This window comes from Musa acuminata, chromosome BXJ3-1 (assembly GCF_036884655.1).
Source record: "Musa acuminata AAA Group cultivar baxijiao chromosome BXJ3-1, Cavendish_Baxijiao_AAA, whole genome shotgun sequence".
Classification (NCBI taxonomy): domain Eukaryota; kingdom Viridiplantae; phylum Streptophyta; class Magnoliopsida; order Zingiberales; family Musaceae; genus Musa; species Musa acuminata.
The window spans coordinates 14,677,816-14,697,338 of NC_088349.1; the positions used below are offsets into that span (position 1 = coordinate 14,677,816).

The 19,523-nt window shown below is 38.3% G+C and overlaps 1 protein-coding gene across 3 annotated transcripts; it reads right to left on the reverse strand.

The window, feature by feature from the left end:
* Positions 1-11,101: 11,101 nt before the first annotated feature.
* LOC135580800 (protein NARROW LEAF 1-like) lies at positions 11,102-19,002 on the reverse strand. Of its 3 annotated transcripts, none has more exons than XM_065136550.1 (6): positions 18,674-19,002; positions 16,977-17,557; positions 16,638-16,781; positions 13,000-13,240; positions 12,081-12,581; positions 11,102-11,963 (listed from the first exon to the last, which is right to left on the reverse strand). In XM_065136550.1, exons 2-6 carry the CDS (start codon positions 17,457-17,459, stop codon positions 11,536-11,538), a joined length of 1,797 nt encoding a protein of 598 aa, XP_064992622.1. In that variant the 5' UTR covers positions 17,460-17,557; positions 18,674-19,002; the 3' UTR covers positions 11,102-11,535. The 3 variants fall into 3 exon arrangements, with proteins under 3 accessions (XP_064992622.1, XP_064992621.1, XP_064992620.1); XM_065136549.1 differs by having other exon boundaries at positions 16,977-17,565; positions 18,640-19,002; XM_065136548.1 differs by having other exon boundaries at positions 16,977-17,565; positions 18,674-19,001.
* Between the last annotated feature and the right edge of the window lie 521 nt (positions 19,003-19,523).

Genomic DNA, 19,523 nt, shown 5'->3' on the forward strand with positions numbered 1-19,523 from the left:
TCACTAGGATTGTACCTCTACATTTACTTAGCAGTTGATCTATGACTGAGATTATGTATTATGACAAACTGACCATTAGTTGTCGGGAGAACTCAGAATCGGTGACCAATGTTTCTCCAATTAATTTCACCAAAATACTTTTTGGCTGCGAAGAGTACCTCCTTCACTCACAAAATCACTTTAATATCACACAAAAAAAAGAACTTAGTGTTCTACAAATGGACAAATTTCAGCTGTTTAATTATCACAACAAAGTTTGGTAAATGTCAATTTTGCTGTTCAGCTTACAAGCAACGAGTGATGACTTCAACCAGTTTAACCATGGTGCTTTATGACCTAGACCTAGATATAGCATTTCACTGGACACGGAGTTAAACTGGAGTTAGGCAAGATGTCATTCGTCCCATAGGTAATGGTTAGGTAGAGATAGATAAAGATATAGCTTTATGACCTAGACCTAGATACGTCATTTCACTGGACACGGAGTTAAACTGGAGTTAGGCAAGATGTCATTCGTCCCATAGGTAATGTTTAGGTAGAGATAGATAAAGATATAGCTTTATGACCTAGACCTAGATACGTCATTTCACTGGACACGGAGTTGAACTGGAATTAGGCAAGATGTCAATTTTGCTGTTCAGCTTACAGTGAAGCAACTAGTGATGACTTCAACCGGTTTAGGTAGAGATATGGATTCGTTATCATGGATAAAATTATAAATAGGATGTTTGATGTAATGATTATGTATATTCTTATTTTTCAGTTTTGTTATTATTTTGTGCAACATAAAATGAGGCTTGACGGTTTAGGTTGTGTGTAATCATCACGCGAAGACAAAATTGCTAGAAATAGGTCATCCAGATAGTCATTTGGGGGGGGGGGGGGGTGGGAGGGAGAGGAGGGATCTATAGAGTGGTGCGTAGTGTCAGCCCAGTACTTAGGAGCTATCGGGTAGCACATATATAGATGGACCTTTGGGGTAGTGTTTATGGTTAGTTCACTATCTTGTTCTGCAATAGTATTATGTGAGTACTTATGGGGACTTTTGGTTGTGACGAACCTCCTTGGTCCATTTGTCACACGACCATTCAGAGTTTATAAATTCTATATTTATAATTTGTATTGTTTATCAAGTGTTTATTAAGATGGTTGCTTGTTGAATCATAAGTTAAATGTTTCTTTTAACCCGTCTTCTCTTATGCAGGTCCTTAAGGGACTATAAGAGGTTTCGGAGAGGTTGATCATTTGCAGACGGACATGCATGATTGTCATATAACTTAGGAAAAACTAATTAAGTCTATGACAAATGATATCAAAGTGGGACAAGCACACTTAGTATGCAAATATGAGAGACATAGCGAGGTTGCAATGAGAACAGGCAACGTGCGCGATCGATTGAGGGAAGTGAGCATAAAGACATAGGGAAAGAAGTTGCTCAGAGGAGTGGGCATCCAAGATTGACATTCAAAAGAATAGCTAATCCTTCGCACAAGAGATACCATAAAGATAAGTAAGCTGGGAAGAATGCGTAGCAGACAAAGATTGAGATGGTTTAGTTTTAACTACGACTCGACGTTGACAACCAAACTTAATGGTACTCAAGGCAAGTGGGGCAATTGACAAAGAATGAGAACATGCAATGAGGGATGGGTTGCTTGGTGATCAAAATAGTTTGTATGCAAGGGTTTGTATGCAAACGATAGACTATTCGTGGCCATCCTAAGGTGATCTTAACTTGGTGCCATGGAACATTGAAACTTTCTCTTTGGCATGAGAAAGATACATTTGTAGGAGGCTAAAGTGTGCAGTAAGTATAGTATGTTGCTAGGCTTTGAGAGGTGCAGTGGGGGCTATATTGGCGAAGGGTCACAATCTAACAAATGTGTTTGTGGTATTTGAATAGTGCATAGTTTGTTCAGCAAGGTAGAGTAGTCACCGAGGGATGGTGGTCTTCGAAATCTAGAGAGAAGAATGCAAAGATATAAGTTACTCCAATGGAACAAATATCTAGGAGGGATAAGCTCCGGTTATCTAGAGAGAGAATCATGTGCAAGAAACCGCACATATTGAGAAGGGGTATCTCAAGACAATAGCTCCACAAAGCTCAACGAATCGAGTGAGCGATAAGGAGTCATCGTATGATTTTGCACGAAGTAATGAGTTGGTGGACGTATTGCGAGATTATAGGGAGCAACCCAATGCAACATCAAACGAAGGCACACTTAGAGGTGATGTGGAGATCAGACTCGATAGAGGGTTGACCCGTGGAATGATGGGCACAAGGGCCACCATCAACCTAACACGAACTGAGGAGCATAACAACTTGGGTGGAATTTAGTGAAGTGCCCAAGTCATACAAAGGGAGTTGACGTAAAAGATGAAATATGGAGTGAGGGCATAAAACTTTCCTTAGACAAAAGTCAAGGATATTAACTCTTATAGAGGCAAGAGTGAGTTCATGTCGTTTCATGGGTCTATCGTTCTGATGGAATAAACATTATCTCAATGAAGCATTTGACAAAGGAATTAAGGCGACTCAACTTACGAAGTACGAAGTTGGAGTCAGAAGGCCTTAGTACAGGGCAAGAGGACGTGAAGATAGGTACTCTTGAATAATATGTCGTAGTATTATCATTTGAGTTGTCGCGAATAAAGTGATGCATAATAGAGATTGTGCTAGGGGCAGGGGCCTAAGATCCAAACAATGGCGTACCAAAGTTGGTGGACTTCGAGGGCTACTAGGTGATCAGTGATTTCAATAGGCGCTCGGGCGCTCGCCTAGGTGCTCGGGCGAGGCGAGGCGAGGCGAGGCCCGAGCACCTCGCTTCATGTCTAAGCGCCTCGCTTCATCGAGGCGCCGCCTAGGCGCTCGCTCGAGCCCAGGCGCCGGGCGCTTCGGGTGAGCGCCCGGGTTAAACCAGGCGATTGAACCAGTGTTTTACGTTTGGTTCGGTCTCCAGTGCTTTAGTTGGTTCAATCGAACCAACTAAATCACCGATAGGCTCCCTCTCACGATTTCCCCGACTTCCCCAACCCTAACACTCGCGATTTTGCCGTCGAGATTTCTTCTCCGTTATCGTTGCTCTCTGCTGCTACTACCGTTGCCATTATCGGTACTTACCGCTACCACAATCGTCGCTCATCGCTATTGTCGTCGCTCGTCGCTCGTCGCTTCCGCTCCCACTCCCACTCCCACTCCTGCTGCCGCTCGCAGCTCTCGCTTTCACTCCCGCTATCGCTCGCCGCTCCCGCTACCGCTGTCATTGCCTTAGCAGCCTCGGTCTTCTCACACTCTTCTTACTATACTGTTAATAGTATATTAACAATATACTGCTAATTGTATACTAATAATAGTATTTTTATTTATTAGATTAATAATATATTAATTTGATTTTAATACTATTAATTTTTATTTATTTAAAATTATTGTTAGGTTTCAGAATAAATGGCAAGTGTACAGAGCAACTCAATAGATTTGATGTAAAATTTTATTGTTTTGATTTTTGAGACTTTTTATTAATATGACATTGTGATTTTGTACTCGATTTTCTTAATTTAATAGCATATTTTTTATTTAAATAATTATATTAATTATATTATATATTTTTATATTTTAGCATCTCGCTTCACTCGGGCGAGCGCCTAGACGAGCGCCTAGCGCCTCGGGCGTTTTTGGACCTTGGCGCCTAACGCTTTTTAAATCACTGTAGGTGATATACTGCCCTAGAGCTACACTTCATTCGGGTGTGACCCGAGAGTGGGTGGAGGAAGGTTGATTGCCAAAAGGACGAACATAATTGGAGGTGACAAAAGTCCTGTGATGTGCTGGCAAAGGCCACATATGGAGAGATCGTATCCGAGTTCATCCCAGAAAGATCAAAATGTAATGGAGATGTCACTATGAGGCAACATGGTGTAGCGGGACTTGATCATACAGAGGTATGATCGGGATATAATGGGAGCTCCATTTCGGTGAACAACATGACGGTAAGAAGGACTATGACTCAAGGCGTGAATATCATGGTATCGTAAACTAGAGTTTATCATTGTCAATGGGTTTCTCATTAAAATAGCCAAAAGTGAGAAACTTTGAGTTAATGCAAGAGTGCTTAACCAAGAAACGAAGTAGGTAGTACATGGTGTTATACTTTTACTACTTAGAGGAATGGGCAATAGAGATGATGGAGAAGACGGTACAATTCCAAAGGCGACCAAAATTATTAAAGACTTACTCCTAGTCGAGGTAAAATTTTACTCTTTTCAAGTAAAACTTCTTGCATTCCAAAAGTTCGATGGCAATGAGGAAGTGAATCACAATAGCTAACTCAATAGAAGGAGTGCATATACTTCGAGTGCTTCGGAAGTATAAGTAAAAAACAGGCGAAGACTAATAACCAACTCGACACATGGAGTATAGTCCTTAAGGAGGTGGGTGAAGTTGAGTAACCTTTATTTTTTCAACTCATAAGAGAATAGGCGAAATCGAGTATCTTAGTTCTCTTATTTATATAGCATAAGAGCTCTGCACATGTTTAAAGACCCTTCGAAGAAATTTAGTGGCAAATAACAATTGTCAAATCCTTACCAAATGGTGATCGATTTTACCGGGGATAGACTGTTCGCTTCATTTCCCAACAGAATACCAATTGAAAGCAAAAGTGATGCTAACATACTTTACAATAACTAAATAGAAGAAGAATCGATGGACAAATTTTACGGAGGAAAGACTTCAAAAAAACTTCAAAGTCGACGAGGTAATGCTCGTTAAAACTCCAAAAGACATCCAATCAATTCAAGCAGCACAAGACATTTGAGAGATTAGCGCATAATAAGGAAGGTCTTTTCTTTCATATGAATGATCTATAGTAACCAACAAGGATCAATACAACTCGATCAACCCCACACAAAATTCGGAGTCATTAACGAGCTAAAACATTATGACGGATCAAAATTCGATTACTCAACAACAATGATGGAGAACAATTGGGAGCCAAGAGGCATGTTGCAATTAGAGCAGAAGATAAAAGATTCAACAAAGGTAAGGAGATGCAGCGTTCATAAAGGTTTTGACAAGGACGTCGAATGAATAAGTGGGGGAAGAATATCATAGACAAAATTATAAACAGAGTATTTAGTGTAATGGTTATGTATGTCCATATCTTTCGATTTTGTTCATGCTTTGCTCAGCATTTATAGAGCTTGCACTAGGTTTAACAAGTTTATTTTGGTTGACTTTTATTGTTATTTCACACTTGTAAACGTAGATTGTATGTAGTCATCGCGTAGAGGTAAAACTGTCCAAAAACAAACTATCTAAGTAGTCATTTTGGGGGGTTTCTAGTTTCGCAGAGTGGTACAGAGTGTCAGTCAGCACAATACTCAGGAGCTACCCAGGTGATACATGGTTGGATGGACCGTTATGATAGTATCTAGAGCTGGTTGATCGTGACGGATCACCTTGGACTCTTTGTCATATGATCTTTCAGAACTTATGAAATTTATGTTTGTAATTTATATTGTCTATGATCTATCGAGTATTTATTGAAATGATTAGATCCCAAATTAATTTTATTTATTTAATTTTTTTTTAAAATTTTTTTAGAAGATTAATATTTTACGAATGGATAGAGCTTTGGATTAGCAAAGGACTGAGTAGGACAAATCCTGCTGCAGTATAAGGAGCAGCCAGGCATGTGGAACCACCCTAGGGAAGAAGACAAATCCACACAGCTGCCTCCTATCACATCGCACCATGCACAAGAGACCGAGCAAATTGCCATGCGGAGCTTAGTGTAACCGAGTGATGCATCTCATCTCATCTCATACTACGACATGACTGGGAAGCGTCTAAACCTGCCAATTACTTGTTTGAGCAAATGTATCATTTAAGGACGTACTAGGCGACCTTCCCACAGAAGTTGCTCGGAACAAGACAAGCTGCAACACTGTGTGGGTTGACAAATATGGGGTATTATGTTTCAGGAGGGTTCTCATTTGGAGGTAACAGTGACCACCGTGGAACAAAACAGTGCAATGGGTAGATAGTCTACAGATAGCCTAAGTTATTAGCATTAAATATATATATAGGAAAACCATCTAATATAATTTTAATTAAAAATTAAAAATAATGAATTCTCTCTTAGAATTGTTAACCGTTATTATGGAATTGTGCAAGTAATTAGTCATCCTTCGCAATTTACTATATTACCTTATATTACATGTCTACCACTTGACCATACTCTGGGCATGAATATATGATTGTCCAATAATAAATATATTATAATCCTCATCTATAATAAATAAGTATGGAATATATTGATTTGATGATGTATTCGACTCACTCATAAACTTTCATAATTTATGATGCTATCTAACTTAGTTACTATAGATCAGGATTATAATAGATTTGTTATAAATTTTTAGAGGATGTTATCTAACTTCATTTGTAAGAAATTTGATTGTTGATAGTAAATTATGAGATTGAATCTTCGTTTTCATAGTTTATCCTTAAGAAAAATTGATCATATCCATTCATATAATATTGTCTTACTGGATGCTTCTTATCAATATCTAGTGTTACCGTGACAGACTGTAACAAGGGACCAAGTGAATGGGTGCATTTATATGAATGTGGAGGGTAGGGATGATGAAAGCAGCTTATGACCACCACCATGCACAGCATCTGCTTTCCCACCTACCTGTTTGTTCATCTCTTCCATGTATCTTTCCATCTGCTTGTTGTCTTTACTTCTCTTGTCCCTCCCAGCTCTTGGCTTAAGTTTGATTTGTTGGTGTGAGAGGTTGAAGCTGCCAGCATGATCTGGTCATGGATCCAGGGTTGTCCATTCATGGCTCAGAAGCTACCATGAGCATCTACAGTGGGTAATTGAAGAACAGGATGATAGGTGTAGGAAGATTAGCTGTAGAGACTAGTGAGTGCTACATTCTTTGAAATCTCACCATCTCCCACCAACAAGGCACAAGGATCAACACCATAGGAATCATTAAACATACCAAAAGCTCTAAAGATGTACCCCCTCTATGCCCACAGAGAGAGAGAGAGAGAGAGAGAGAGAGAGAGAGGAGAAGACTTCTTTTGGGTTTGACTCCATCAGATCATCTGGCAGTTTCAATCACTCACTCACCAACAGAAGGCAGAATTGCATAGAAGGCTCACAAAAAATTGTTTGATCTTTTTTCTTCTTTAATTTCCTCTCTATAGTTTATGCTACTGACTTTTCCTCTTCACCTGTCTTTGTTAGCTATGGAGAGCATCTCACATACATTTTGGAAGAAATCAATCATAAAATTTGAGGTAAGAATTTTCCTACTATGTCTTGTTTCATATGCAGTGTGCCCAATGAAGAAGCAGTTTTTGTTGTTGAGATGAAAACATTGAGATGTAGAGTAAACAAGAAAAATATATTTTCATACATAAAGAATTAGGTGTAAATATGTGTTAAGTAGACTAATAGAAGAGATTTGGCAATAGCATTTGGGATGCAAGAAAGGATATAATACAGACATATAAGAAGAAGACTTTAGTGAAACTATAAATAAAACCTGCAGTCTTAACTTATATTTTTTTATAGAGTGCTTTTTTTTTAGATTTAAACTCTGGTCTCTTAACATGAAATCATGAATGTTGAGATGAGAAAGGATGAACATAAGTTCTACATATCTTTCTTGCAAAAGACATCTAACAAAGGTTTCTAGTAATATTCTTGTTTGGAAATCTTCTTAATTTGCCTTTTAAATTCATTTCTTAGTTAAATGATCATCATGAACAGTGAGCAAACATGATGAATTCAGCAAAAAGATAAAAGCCCATAATGAAATATTATCATCATCATCTTCATGCCCACAAGAAATGTCCCTCTTCTTTTGGAAGTAGTACATGTTAAAGATGACAAACAGGTAGTATAACAGTGGGAGTTGGTGCAACAGTTCACTTGATAACATATCCACGCTAAACAAGCAATCATGTGCTGTCTTTCCCTGCTATATATATATATGCTTTGATTGCCATTGGCATCCTAAAATGACTTCCCATGTCTGCACGCACACCTTTGTGATTTCATGGGGGTTTGCAAGGCTAAGATAATAACAACTTCCAAAGAAATCAAGCAGTGAATGAAGCCACCGGATATAAGTTTCTTAAACTCTTTTTGTTGCCTCTCAACCCGACACAAAACAAACACAAAGCTCCTAATACACATCCTACAATCATTATTACAATATCCATCGGCTTTCGGTAGCTGCATAATTGTCATTCTTCCACTACATTATCTATCTTTGGGCATTTATCACAATGAAACAAGTAGACCAAGATACATAAATATCAGCAAGAAGTCCTCTTAAGAAACATATATTAGAACCATTGTCGACCGGCAAATATATACCTAATCCAAAAGCATGTCCACAAACCAAATATCTTCATTACCATCCGTTACGGAGAAGTGCACACTGTGAGCATAAAAGCGGTAAATCTAAGAAACTAAAGTTGGATGTGCCAAGCAAGGTTCAAATCTGATTCAGCAATTTTGAGCATCAAAAAATGGGTGAAAATGCAGAGGATGGTTGAGATAAACAGGCTAGAGTCAGGCAAGGTGGATTGTGCAGCTCATTTGACTGATAACCTTGTAAGGAAGGCACTCAAGAACTTCCAAGGCATCTCAGATAGTAACAGAACCCTGCCACAGTACTCTTGATTCAGAGAGCAGGGTGGGATTCCAAAGATATGATAAACTTTGCAGCATTTCATGATGTTAAAGGTATTGAATTCAATCTGGTCAACTACTAAGGTTTCTGACAAGAAAGGAATTTGCTCAAACAGGGAAGGAACTTCAATATAATGAATTATTTTAGACAGCCAATAAGCTTGATATATACATAATACATATATATGTCTCAAAGATAGGATCTGAAAGCAACTTTGCAAAAAAGAAAAAGAAAAAAAAATCTGAAAGTTATGCTATGTAGGATTGCTGTTTCCCCAAACCTTCGAGTTTTACCATCAACAGAATAGAAGGTTCTTCCACTAACCATATGGAAAAGAGTGAACCATAGTTCTGAAGACCGGCAGAAGTAGTTAGAGGTCTTGCACAGCATGACCTTCCCAAATTATACAAGCTCTACAAACAGGAGAGAGAGAGAGAGAGAGAGAGAGAGAGAGAGAGATTCAAAATATGAATTTCTAAAAGGAAAAACTATGATCTAACTTTTGGTCTTATGTACAAGGACTATGATCCTAGACACAATTCAGAAAGACCTTATGGTTGATGGATAAATGGCTGTCATGAACAGAAAAGGAGCTATCACAAGATTGTTTTTCATTTATTTTCCATTGTTTCCTTAAAATGGCCAGAATAGTACATTTTGCTAATAAACATATATGGGAAGTTGCCAAAAACTCTTAACTACCACTCTTTCTTTCACTATTTAACTAAACTTTTCTATGAAAAACTTAGAGATTACTCAAATGTTTTACATCCAATACAAAGAGAGTTCCTCTTCACAAAGGGAAAAAAACAAGATGTCAAGAGTGACTACTGATGCAAACTCATAAAAGTGCTTTGCTTTTAGTACCTCTACTCTAAATGTAATAATCAAAAGAACATGACAGGTTTACATTACAGAACATATACCGAAAAGAAACTGATTTTTACATGCATAACTTGTGAATATTTAGAAGCTCACAGCCAAAATATGCCATCCTACATTAATCAAAGGTCACCTGGATCACCTCCAACTCCCTTAATTAGCTTGATGATATATCTATTCTATCCTTCCTCAACAAGAGCTCCATAACTTAATTAGTCACAAAACAGCAAACTGTATACTGGAAAGGAGAAAAGCCAACTACAACAAGCCAACAAAGAGAATGGGGTTTGATCAGGAGCGAAAAGCGGACACAGCTTCCTCTTATAGGAGAGGAGTCAACAATATAAATATATAAGAAATAAGGGAACCTACATAGTTTTCCTCAATTTAAGATGTACAATACCCCCCTCCTGTCTTTCTCTCAAATAATAATAGATCAGTCAGTGAAGGAAAAGAATCTTAAACGAAAGCCATCCTTCATAACAAGAAAGGTGTTAAGAGAAATGAAACTAATATATTACAGATGATGAATTGAGCTTAAAGATAACTCATCCAGCAAGAACGATAACTTACACAACAGATATGAACTTCCCAAAGATGCTATCAGAAAAGCAAAGTTTGCATAGCAGCTATGACAGAAGGGGGTTAATGATTTTCAACAATAGTATACTCGTGGTGCACTGTGTGAATATTTCTTTATTGGTTGGTTATGTACGATAACAATCCTCCAAGATTCAATCTACAATTTTATCTCTTGTATATGACCATAGTTGTCTCACTAAGCCAAAGACTGTTGTCTTTAAAACAAAGCAAAAAGAAAGTTATTGACTGTCCTCTAAATTACCTATAATTTGATTATGGACAAGAAAGCATCATTTAGCCCCTAGTTAAAATCTGACATCTACAGGCAATCATTCCTATAAATTACTAATCAATTCTTTGTAAATGAAGATTAGACTCAAATAAAGTTGTTTTTAACAGCATCACTAGAAAAAGGACATTGATTGGGTCACCTTAGAGGGTTAGAGTCACAGATGTCAATAGTAGAGCAAGAAATAACCAATACTCTGTTGCAGTAATACAACCAATACTAGGTACTCTACTTAAGATAATTAACAAACTAAATAATGCCTCTGAATTCTAGTAGATCATCCCATGAATATTAGAAACACAAGTAATATGAAATTTTCTATCAACACTTATTAAACTTGTTTCCCACAATCTTCAGTGTAAATTTGTCTATGCAAAATGTACTAAAAAACCTCTAAGTAGTTCACATACACTCCAGAATATTCAAGTTCTCACATTGATTAATAACCACTTCAGCCTGTTTCAGTTATTAAGCAGCTAGAAAATCCAGTAATTCGTTAAATGAGCCATTGGAAAATGCACCCATTTAAATGAACCATATTTCCAGATATTTAACAACCATCTAAAACATACCGCTTACTTATGAAGAAAAATTAGAAGCATCTAACAATCGAAGCATTGACAGACATGAAGAGAAGAGAAAGGAAAGTACTACTCACACTGAGTTTTCCTATACATAAATATATTAAAGAGAAACTTAAGATAAGAAGGTAGACTCAAAGATATCCATTGACATTGTCTCATATATATTTCAGGGTCAAGACACCTGTAATTCATTTGAACATACAAAATTGCATGGCCACCGAGTAGTTGGATGACTGACCTTGCACACTGCTAATCCATAACATGTCCGAACTATAGTCATGAGTAAAGACAGTTTGAAAGAATGCTGACTCTGGCTTCTCTTCTGCAAAGCAAAGACTGGTTCTTTGAAAATTCAGCTCATGTTCAAAGCCTAAAAAGCTTCCTCTGCGTGCATTTGCTGCAACTGCATATCATATGGAAATACTACCAGGAAATTGTTAGCAGCTACATAATCAGCCCCACAAAATCAGATCTACTTCATTGTGGTAAATCAGTGTTCAATTTAGGATCAGAACGCTGTCTTTTATGTTCTCGGTCCCCTAAATATAGAGAAACACAAAGATCTTCATCAGATGAGTTCCCAAGTGCAGATAAGTTCTTCCTTTCGGGGCTGTCTTCTTGACTCCGATGCACTGGGGACATGCTGATGAAGTTTGGGATGAACTGATGCTCTTCAACATTCTTTACCACCTCAATGGTATCCACCTGAAATTCAACGCCTGTAAAAGAGGGTCTGATCTCTGAACCAGAAGCACCTTCAGGAGGAAAATGTTGAGGGTTAATGCCTAGAGGTTCGTATATCTCATCCATCTTTTCATTTGGAAAGGTGCATGCTGTAGGAGATGAATCGTCAACTGTGGAATTGATTGCTGCTGCTAAAGCAAATCTTTGTTCCCGTAGTGCATCTTTAATCAAGATGAAGGAAAAGTAAAAACAAATGTTTCAAAGCACGGAAATAAGAGAGATAGTGTTGCAATATGACACAATATCTAACAGCTCATGATTAAGCCAGAAGAGCAAACCTTGAAGTCCTTCGCTTGTAGTTATAAGATCAAGTTCCAAAAGATCAAGAAGACGACCTAGGTCAACTCCGCTCGTCCAGTTCTCAGGACCTTGACCACTTTTAAGCTTCAATCTTCCACGGTTGGCCGTTCCACCCCAAATGATCCCTATAGGCTGTGGCTTCTCCCCATCTTGTCCTGACAGAATTATGAGACTCCCACTATCACCTTCCAGATCAAATGTTTGTTGGTTCTCACCCACAACAAGGAAATCTGTTAAGAAGCATATTCCTTTTTCATCATTATACTCTAGAGCATAGGCCACTACAATGCCAGTTGTCAAACCAGAGCTTCTCCCAACCTTCACCACTTGTCTCCCAATTAAGCTGTTGATTGGAGATTGTAGATCTGTAACCTTAACATTTCCAATCTCACCCAATCCTTTCACTGTAGTGGTGATGCAGGCCACATCAAAGTCATCAGCAAAGGGAATAAAAGCCCCATCTGCTCGCACAAAAGTTTCTGCAGGTGTCTCACGAGGTAAGAGGTATGTTGGGAATCAGAACATCATTCAACTAGTAAGTATAAGAACCAAGAGAGATGATCAACCATGTAACAAAGTGATCAGTTGTAATATACCCTCAATAAAAGGTAACAGAGAATCTATTTGGGTTGATCTTCCAATCCATGCTGACCGGGTTTCATGTTACTAATGAATATTACAGATTGTTCATCATTACATAATCTAATAAACATTTTTACAGGATTTTGTTAGCTTATCCTATATGCATAAACGAGATTCTAGAAAGGCATTTAACAACCACTAGTAACTTTCTGGTCTTAGAAAGATATGCAATACGAAACGGATATTCAAAGATCTGACAATTAGAGATGTTTAACTCCATGCAATTACAAAAAAAATAATTTTGAACTATATTACCTGGGTTTGTTCCAGCATAGATCCCATACCAAACGTCATCTGTGATGAAAGATGTTGCCCTTTCAACAGCGCCCAAATAGACCCCAGGTCCAAGATTAGGTGGTAAAGGATGAAACATCTTCTGGTTAGGGTAATCTAAATCAACTGCAACATGGCGGTTTGTGAGAAAACCAACTTGTTTGTTACCTGTTCGACTTTTCACAATAGCACCTAAAGTTCCATATGTTTCTTGGCTTGCAACCTGCATATAAGAGCAAAAATCATAAATCTGATACTGCCATCATAATACAGCACGACAAGAAGTATAAACATACATATGGATCAGAGGCAATTAAAAAAATGTCAATATGCTGGAAACAAGCAGCATATTGTCATTTCTACATATTCTACATCAAGGTTTTTAATCTCGTACCATACCAGTGTAAAGCTCGGTATGGTTCAATACAGGGTACCAAGCAGTACGCCTAAAAAGGGCATAAAACCCTTCCCCAGCCCTGTCTTTAACCTCTTACTATCCATCTCAGTAGAAATGAGCAATGACGAACAGCCATCCTCAGTCATCGAAATGAGGCGATTTACAAAGGCAACGCTAGGTCGAGTTCCATCGTCCGACGGTGTCGCTAGGACGGGTGTTGCGACAGGACCAAAAGAGGAGGAGTTGAGGTCGGAGGGAGGCATCTTCTTCTTTTGCGAGGGCTTCTTCAAGCGGCGGGCAACAAGCGGGCACAGATGATGTCAGAGGTCGCGACGGCATGGAAGGTGGTCAAGATGGTGGATAAGCGGCATGCCTCTTGGGGCGACATAAGGGAATTGGCATGAGCAACGCAGAGCTCCGAAAGCCTCTCCATTCTCGACTCTTCCTTCTCTATATTGCGCTCAGTCTGTCGCTTGTTCTCCTCTCTCTCCCTCTCTTTCTGTGAAAAGGGCAAAGAAAAGGAAGTAAATTTTTGTGTTGGAGCACTATTACAGATGGTAACGATTGATTTCGACCGTTACCGACATGTATCGAGTGATAACGATCGAAATTTCAACCGTTACCGCTCGGTACAACCCTGTATCATCCGATACGGGGCTATATCAATGATACTGGCTGGTAGCGAGCGGTCCGCATACCAGTCTGCTAACGGTCCATGTACCGGTTTGCTGATGGATTGGTACGTACCGCCCATACCGGGTGGTACGGTTCGGTTTTAAAAACCCTGTTCTACATAATGATGATAAAAAGATAATGACCTCGTGTATGTATATATGTATATATATGTATGTATGTATGTGTATGTATATATATGTATATATGTATGTGTATGTATATATATGTATATATGTATGTGTATGTATATATATGTATATATGTATGTGTATGTATATATATGTATATATGTATGTGTATGTATATATATATATATATATATAATTTCAAATGATACCACTCGCTACCATTGATTGGGGCTGTTTCTGCCCCATTACCACATGAAATCGATCAGTGACGATCAATTTCGACCGTCGCTGCCCGCTACTAGGCGATATTAGTCGAGGGAGAAGAAGAGAGAGAAGAAAAAGGAGAACCTGAAGATCCGACGCTGCTCTCCCTCGACGATCCCGATCCATCGCCACCCTCCCTCGCTGGACATCGTAGATGAGATGTCGCCTCCTTATTTGAGGCGACAAGGCCTCAACGTTGTCGGCGACTTCTCCTCATCCGCACAGGGAGAAGCTTCGCAGGGAGAAGAAACCGAGCAGAAGAAACGAGGCAACATCACCCCTTTTTTTATTTTTTACATTTTTTATTATTTATATATTTATATACTGAGCGATACACTAGAATGTATCGTTCGGTATACTCATACCGTACAAGACCAAGCTAAGCTCGATACTCCAGTACGGTACGAAATTACGAGCCTTGATATATATGTGTGTGTGTGTGTATATATACATACATATACATATACCATCAAGGATCACAATTTGTTTTATCAATCCTATAGCTGTTCTTGGTGGAACACCCATATGTCTAGCAAGGTGCCAGCCTCATGCCTAGCAATATGAGCCAATTTATATTGCTAATAATGTAAGTACATCCTTCCAACAGACTGGTACGTATCGCCCATATTGGACAGTATGGTTCGGTTTTAAAAACCTTGTTCTACGTAATGATGATCAAAAGACAGATTCCTCGTATATATATATATATATATATATATATATATATATATATATATATATATATATATATATATATATATATATATATATATATATATGTGTGTGTGTGTGTGTGTGTGTGTATCAAGGATCGCAATTTGTTTTATCAATCCTATAGCTGTTCTTGGTGGAACACCCATAAGTCTGGCAAGGTTCCAGCCTCATGCCAAGCAATATGAGCCAATTTATATTGCTAACTCATACCAAGACTTAAGCAAACTGTTGCAATACAGTGAGTACGCAATTGGGCAATGACCCTTTATGTTAGCAATCCCTAGATCTACAGGAAATAAGACATGTTAACCAAGAGACATTTAAAGACATAATTTAGGTAAGCGTTAAAGACGGTTGTCTCTTCAAGGGTCAAGCAGTTTGATGAACTTGAAAGCTCCTTGACAAGGGGCTTGATAGCTGGTTTTTAGAACCCAATCCCAAGGCTTTTGCCAACTGGCACCCAGTCTCCTCTATAAAATGACACCATATAAGTGTAGAGCTCCAACCTTCCAGAATTGATTGGTCCACAATTTACATACATATAGTCTCAACACATTGCTATGCAATGCCAATGAATATAACTACCCAATTTAGCATGGCAGCAGTACACAAGACTTAGAATCTTGCTTTACAAGATCGTAAGTCAGGTTCAATTCCTCAATCATGGTAAACTATTAAGATTGAGCATAAACAAACATGTAACTATAATTTACATGGTTTTAAAAAGTCACCGATCTCTGTCTAGACCAAGTGAAAAAGGAGGTTAGCCACCAGATAGTTTGTTGGACACTGGTAACTAAAGAGTCTAGCCACTTTCTCCGGCTAACATTTGAGATAGACATGGTAGCAATTACTAACTAGCTAATCTTATTTTACAAAATTTAGGCATACTTGTGAATATGCAGACATATGCAACCAAGATGATAATAGAATTTGTCATACATGATTCATCAACAAGAATAGACAAATTGGTCCACTAATGTTAAAGGCATTCAAACAACTTCTTAAATTAAACAAAAGCAGTCAAATTATCCTCTGAAATAATAATTTACAGCAACACTTGGAAAAGACTTGCAATTATTTCGCCAAACTCGCAACCAAATGCTGAAAACTCATATGGCATCTTACTAGAACAAAATAAGACCAAGGAAATGCATGCACAAGAGCAGTATAGAACTAATATCTCACTGATAGATGAAAAAAGTTTTTATGCATCTGATGCAATGATATTTAGCTCACCATTCACAATGTTAGAGTGATTTTACATAAGAAACGAAATTCATAAACAAGACAGTATCAACATTATTTACCTGAAGTTTACAAAATCATAGACATTATGCACTAAACGGGAAACAGGGTGCATTTCTATGTTCACATAAATCAATTACATCAGTCAGACCTTTAATTTAGAACATATAGAAGCAGGATAACTGCAGTAGTACCTGAGAACCTGAACCTATACATGGATCACTTCCACGTAGGCCATCCACGAGCTCATTATACAGTTGCTCCTTAGGAGTCGGTGCTGGTGCACCATAGTAAGAGAATTCTACCACATCCACATCACACCACACACCCCCTGGTCCCTGTTCACCATAAAAGTAAACTGCATTAGTAAGAATAGATCACTCAAATGTAAGAGGTTGTAGTGAAACTCCATAAGCACATAAAGAAACCAAAAAGTCAAGCAAATAGTGATACATACAGTAGCACAGTTCAAATGACAAACAACTCCTACATCATATTACAACAAAGTACCAGAAAAACAGACTATTGTTTACCTCAAGAGCAGATGGTAGACACTGACTGTGGCTGAGCCATTTTCTATGAACTTTCCGAGCAACAAATACAAGAATTGCTGGGATATTTGTAAATGTACCTTTTCTGATGCGAAAGCCTATTGCTGTACCTAGACTATAACGACGCAAAATTTTGCTGTGAAATGCTCTTATTGTCATGAGGTCAAGCAGTGTTGTGGCCTGTTGCCCTTTTGGAAGCCGGCCAAGATGTGCTGGCAGTACTCCTTTCTGAAGGTTCCCAAAATAATTAGCTCGGCCTTCAGCAGCACCATGTAACAGTGTAGAGGTCGGCCAAGAAAAGTATGCAGCAGCACATTCAGAATGTTGACCACCTGATGCAATAGGTTGGATAGGAGACGTACTATAGGAGTGGAGATGATTGCATAAATTTCTCTCCATGTCCAAGGCTGATTCATCCGATTGTGTTGACCCTGAGTGACGGCATTGGGTGTCTGAGTGCCTCATTAGGCAAATTTTCTTTCCTAACAAAGTTTACTTGCTTGGCCCACCTCAAACTGATCTCTAATTTGCATGATCAAGATCAAATGTCCAGGAAATAAAATCTGCAAAACTAGACACCATGTACACACAGTTTTTTGAATTGGATATTCAACCATCAGAAACCATATTAGTCTATGAACAGACATTGCAAAAGTCCAAAAAAGTGACAAATTACATGAAGAATGAATACCACAATAAAATAGGTAAAAAAAGTTTCTTTTGACACTTACTAAGATGTAACCATGTCTTGTGAAAAGAGAATAACTTACTGAATAGAGTCGTCTTAATGACTTTTGTAAAAGAACATAAAAAATTTAGCACCTGTATAATATCTTAGAAGAAATAGTAGAATTTTCAATTCTCTCCGGCATGAAACAGAAACAAGAGGTATAGGTGCTTTACAAAAACAGCAATAGACAGATAAAATATGAGAAGTGGCTTCATATAAATATCATCTAAGTTCTCTTTTTCTATGCCAATCAAGTTGATATATATAAATATAAGGCACGTTAAAAAAAAAAGGAAAAGATGGAAGATCGAGATCCATAGAAGAAAATTAATGCTTGAACAAGAGTCCTACCAGACAAATATAGTCTGTTTACAGCATCAGTAAAGGCAAATTTTTTTCCTTGTTACTTCCTTTTCTCATTAAATGAACTCCAAGCAACACAGATGGTGAGAAATAAGCAATTGCTTGGAAGAATGATAAGCCATAAAGCATGCAAAACGGGTAAAACTAATCATAATATAGGAAGGGCTGGGTTCTTTAAATCTGCAGAACATGGAAAAACACTGAAGTAAAAGTGAATAAAGATTCGGAAAGACAAACAATAGGGTAAGCGCAATATTTTCAAAAGACCACCTCGTCTGCTCAACTATGATCAACAGAAATATATGAGAGCTAGCTCAAGTTACTCAGAGAGCCTAGTGAGATTGCATAAGGTTCAGAACGAGTCCAAAGCAAGGAAACACAAAGGGAAACAGGCACAAAGCCAGCATCTTTTCCCATAGAGTAGAGCTTCGAGCAAAATGTTATTGCCAAATAAGAAACCAAAGAAAGCCCAGTTCAAAAACTAAGAAGGCCATCATCTTTAGATGGACTCACAACGTCAAAAACCCATTGTCCCCCCTACATCGAACGAACCTAAGAGTCTGAGAGGATCAAAGAGTGTGTCTACCATCTAAAAAACACATCTTTCGGCTCCTAAACCATGGAGCCGGCAGCAAGAAGCGATCTTTAGATGATTTCTCCAGAGTGACGAGGAGGAGACCAATCTGAGGCTCTAAGGGCAATGGAGTATATACTGGAAGCCAAGGCCCTCCACTTGACATGCCCTTGAAGGCTTTTGGGAAAGTTGGCCACTTGCCAATTGGACAAAGAGCTTTTAGTAGAGCAAGAGAGATGGAAGGATGGTGAGAGAGAGAGGAGCGTAGGGGAGAGGAGAGGAAGGAGGAGATCTAAAAGTTCTAAAGGAGCAATGATGGAGAGGGCCACAACGCAGTCAGGAAAGGGCATAGCTCTATTGTGGAGGGAAAAGACTCGGGAAGACTACTGTTATGGATATGTCCATTAAGCCACCACTGAGAAGAAATCATTGTTTATGAATGCAACATACTTGGTGGGATCAAACAGTGGCTTCTTCATTGCCCCTTTTGTTTTCTTTTATCCCCAAGAGATAAGTTGATCTATTGCTTAATTAAATGACTACAAAACCTGTCCTGTTCATTAGAGGATCACAAAAAAGTTCATTTTTGGGGCTAGTCCTCCCTCCAGATTGGTTACAAAAATAATCATGTTCATTAGAGGATCACAAAAAAAAAGAGTAATTTTTGGTGCCAACATTCTACTTGCTTCCCTAAATATATGAGTAATTTTGTACTCATCAAAGCATTGTAAAAGAAGTTGCATGTCTCTAACTATTGCTAAAATGTGCTAAGGGGAATTTTTTTTTCTCTGTATTTCTCTCCTTGATTGGATCTTTGCCAAAGCTGCATTTCTCCCTTCCTCTTGTTTGATATAAAGACCCA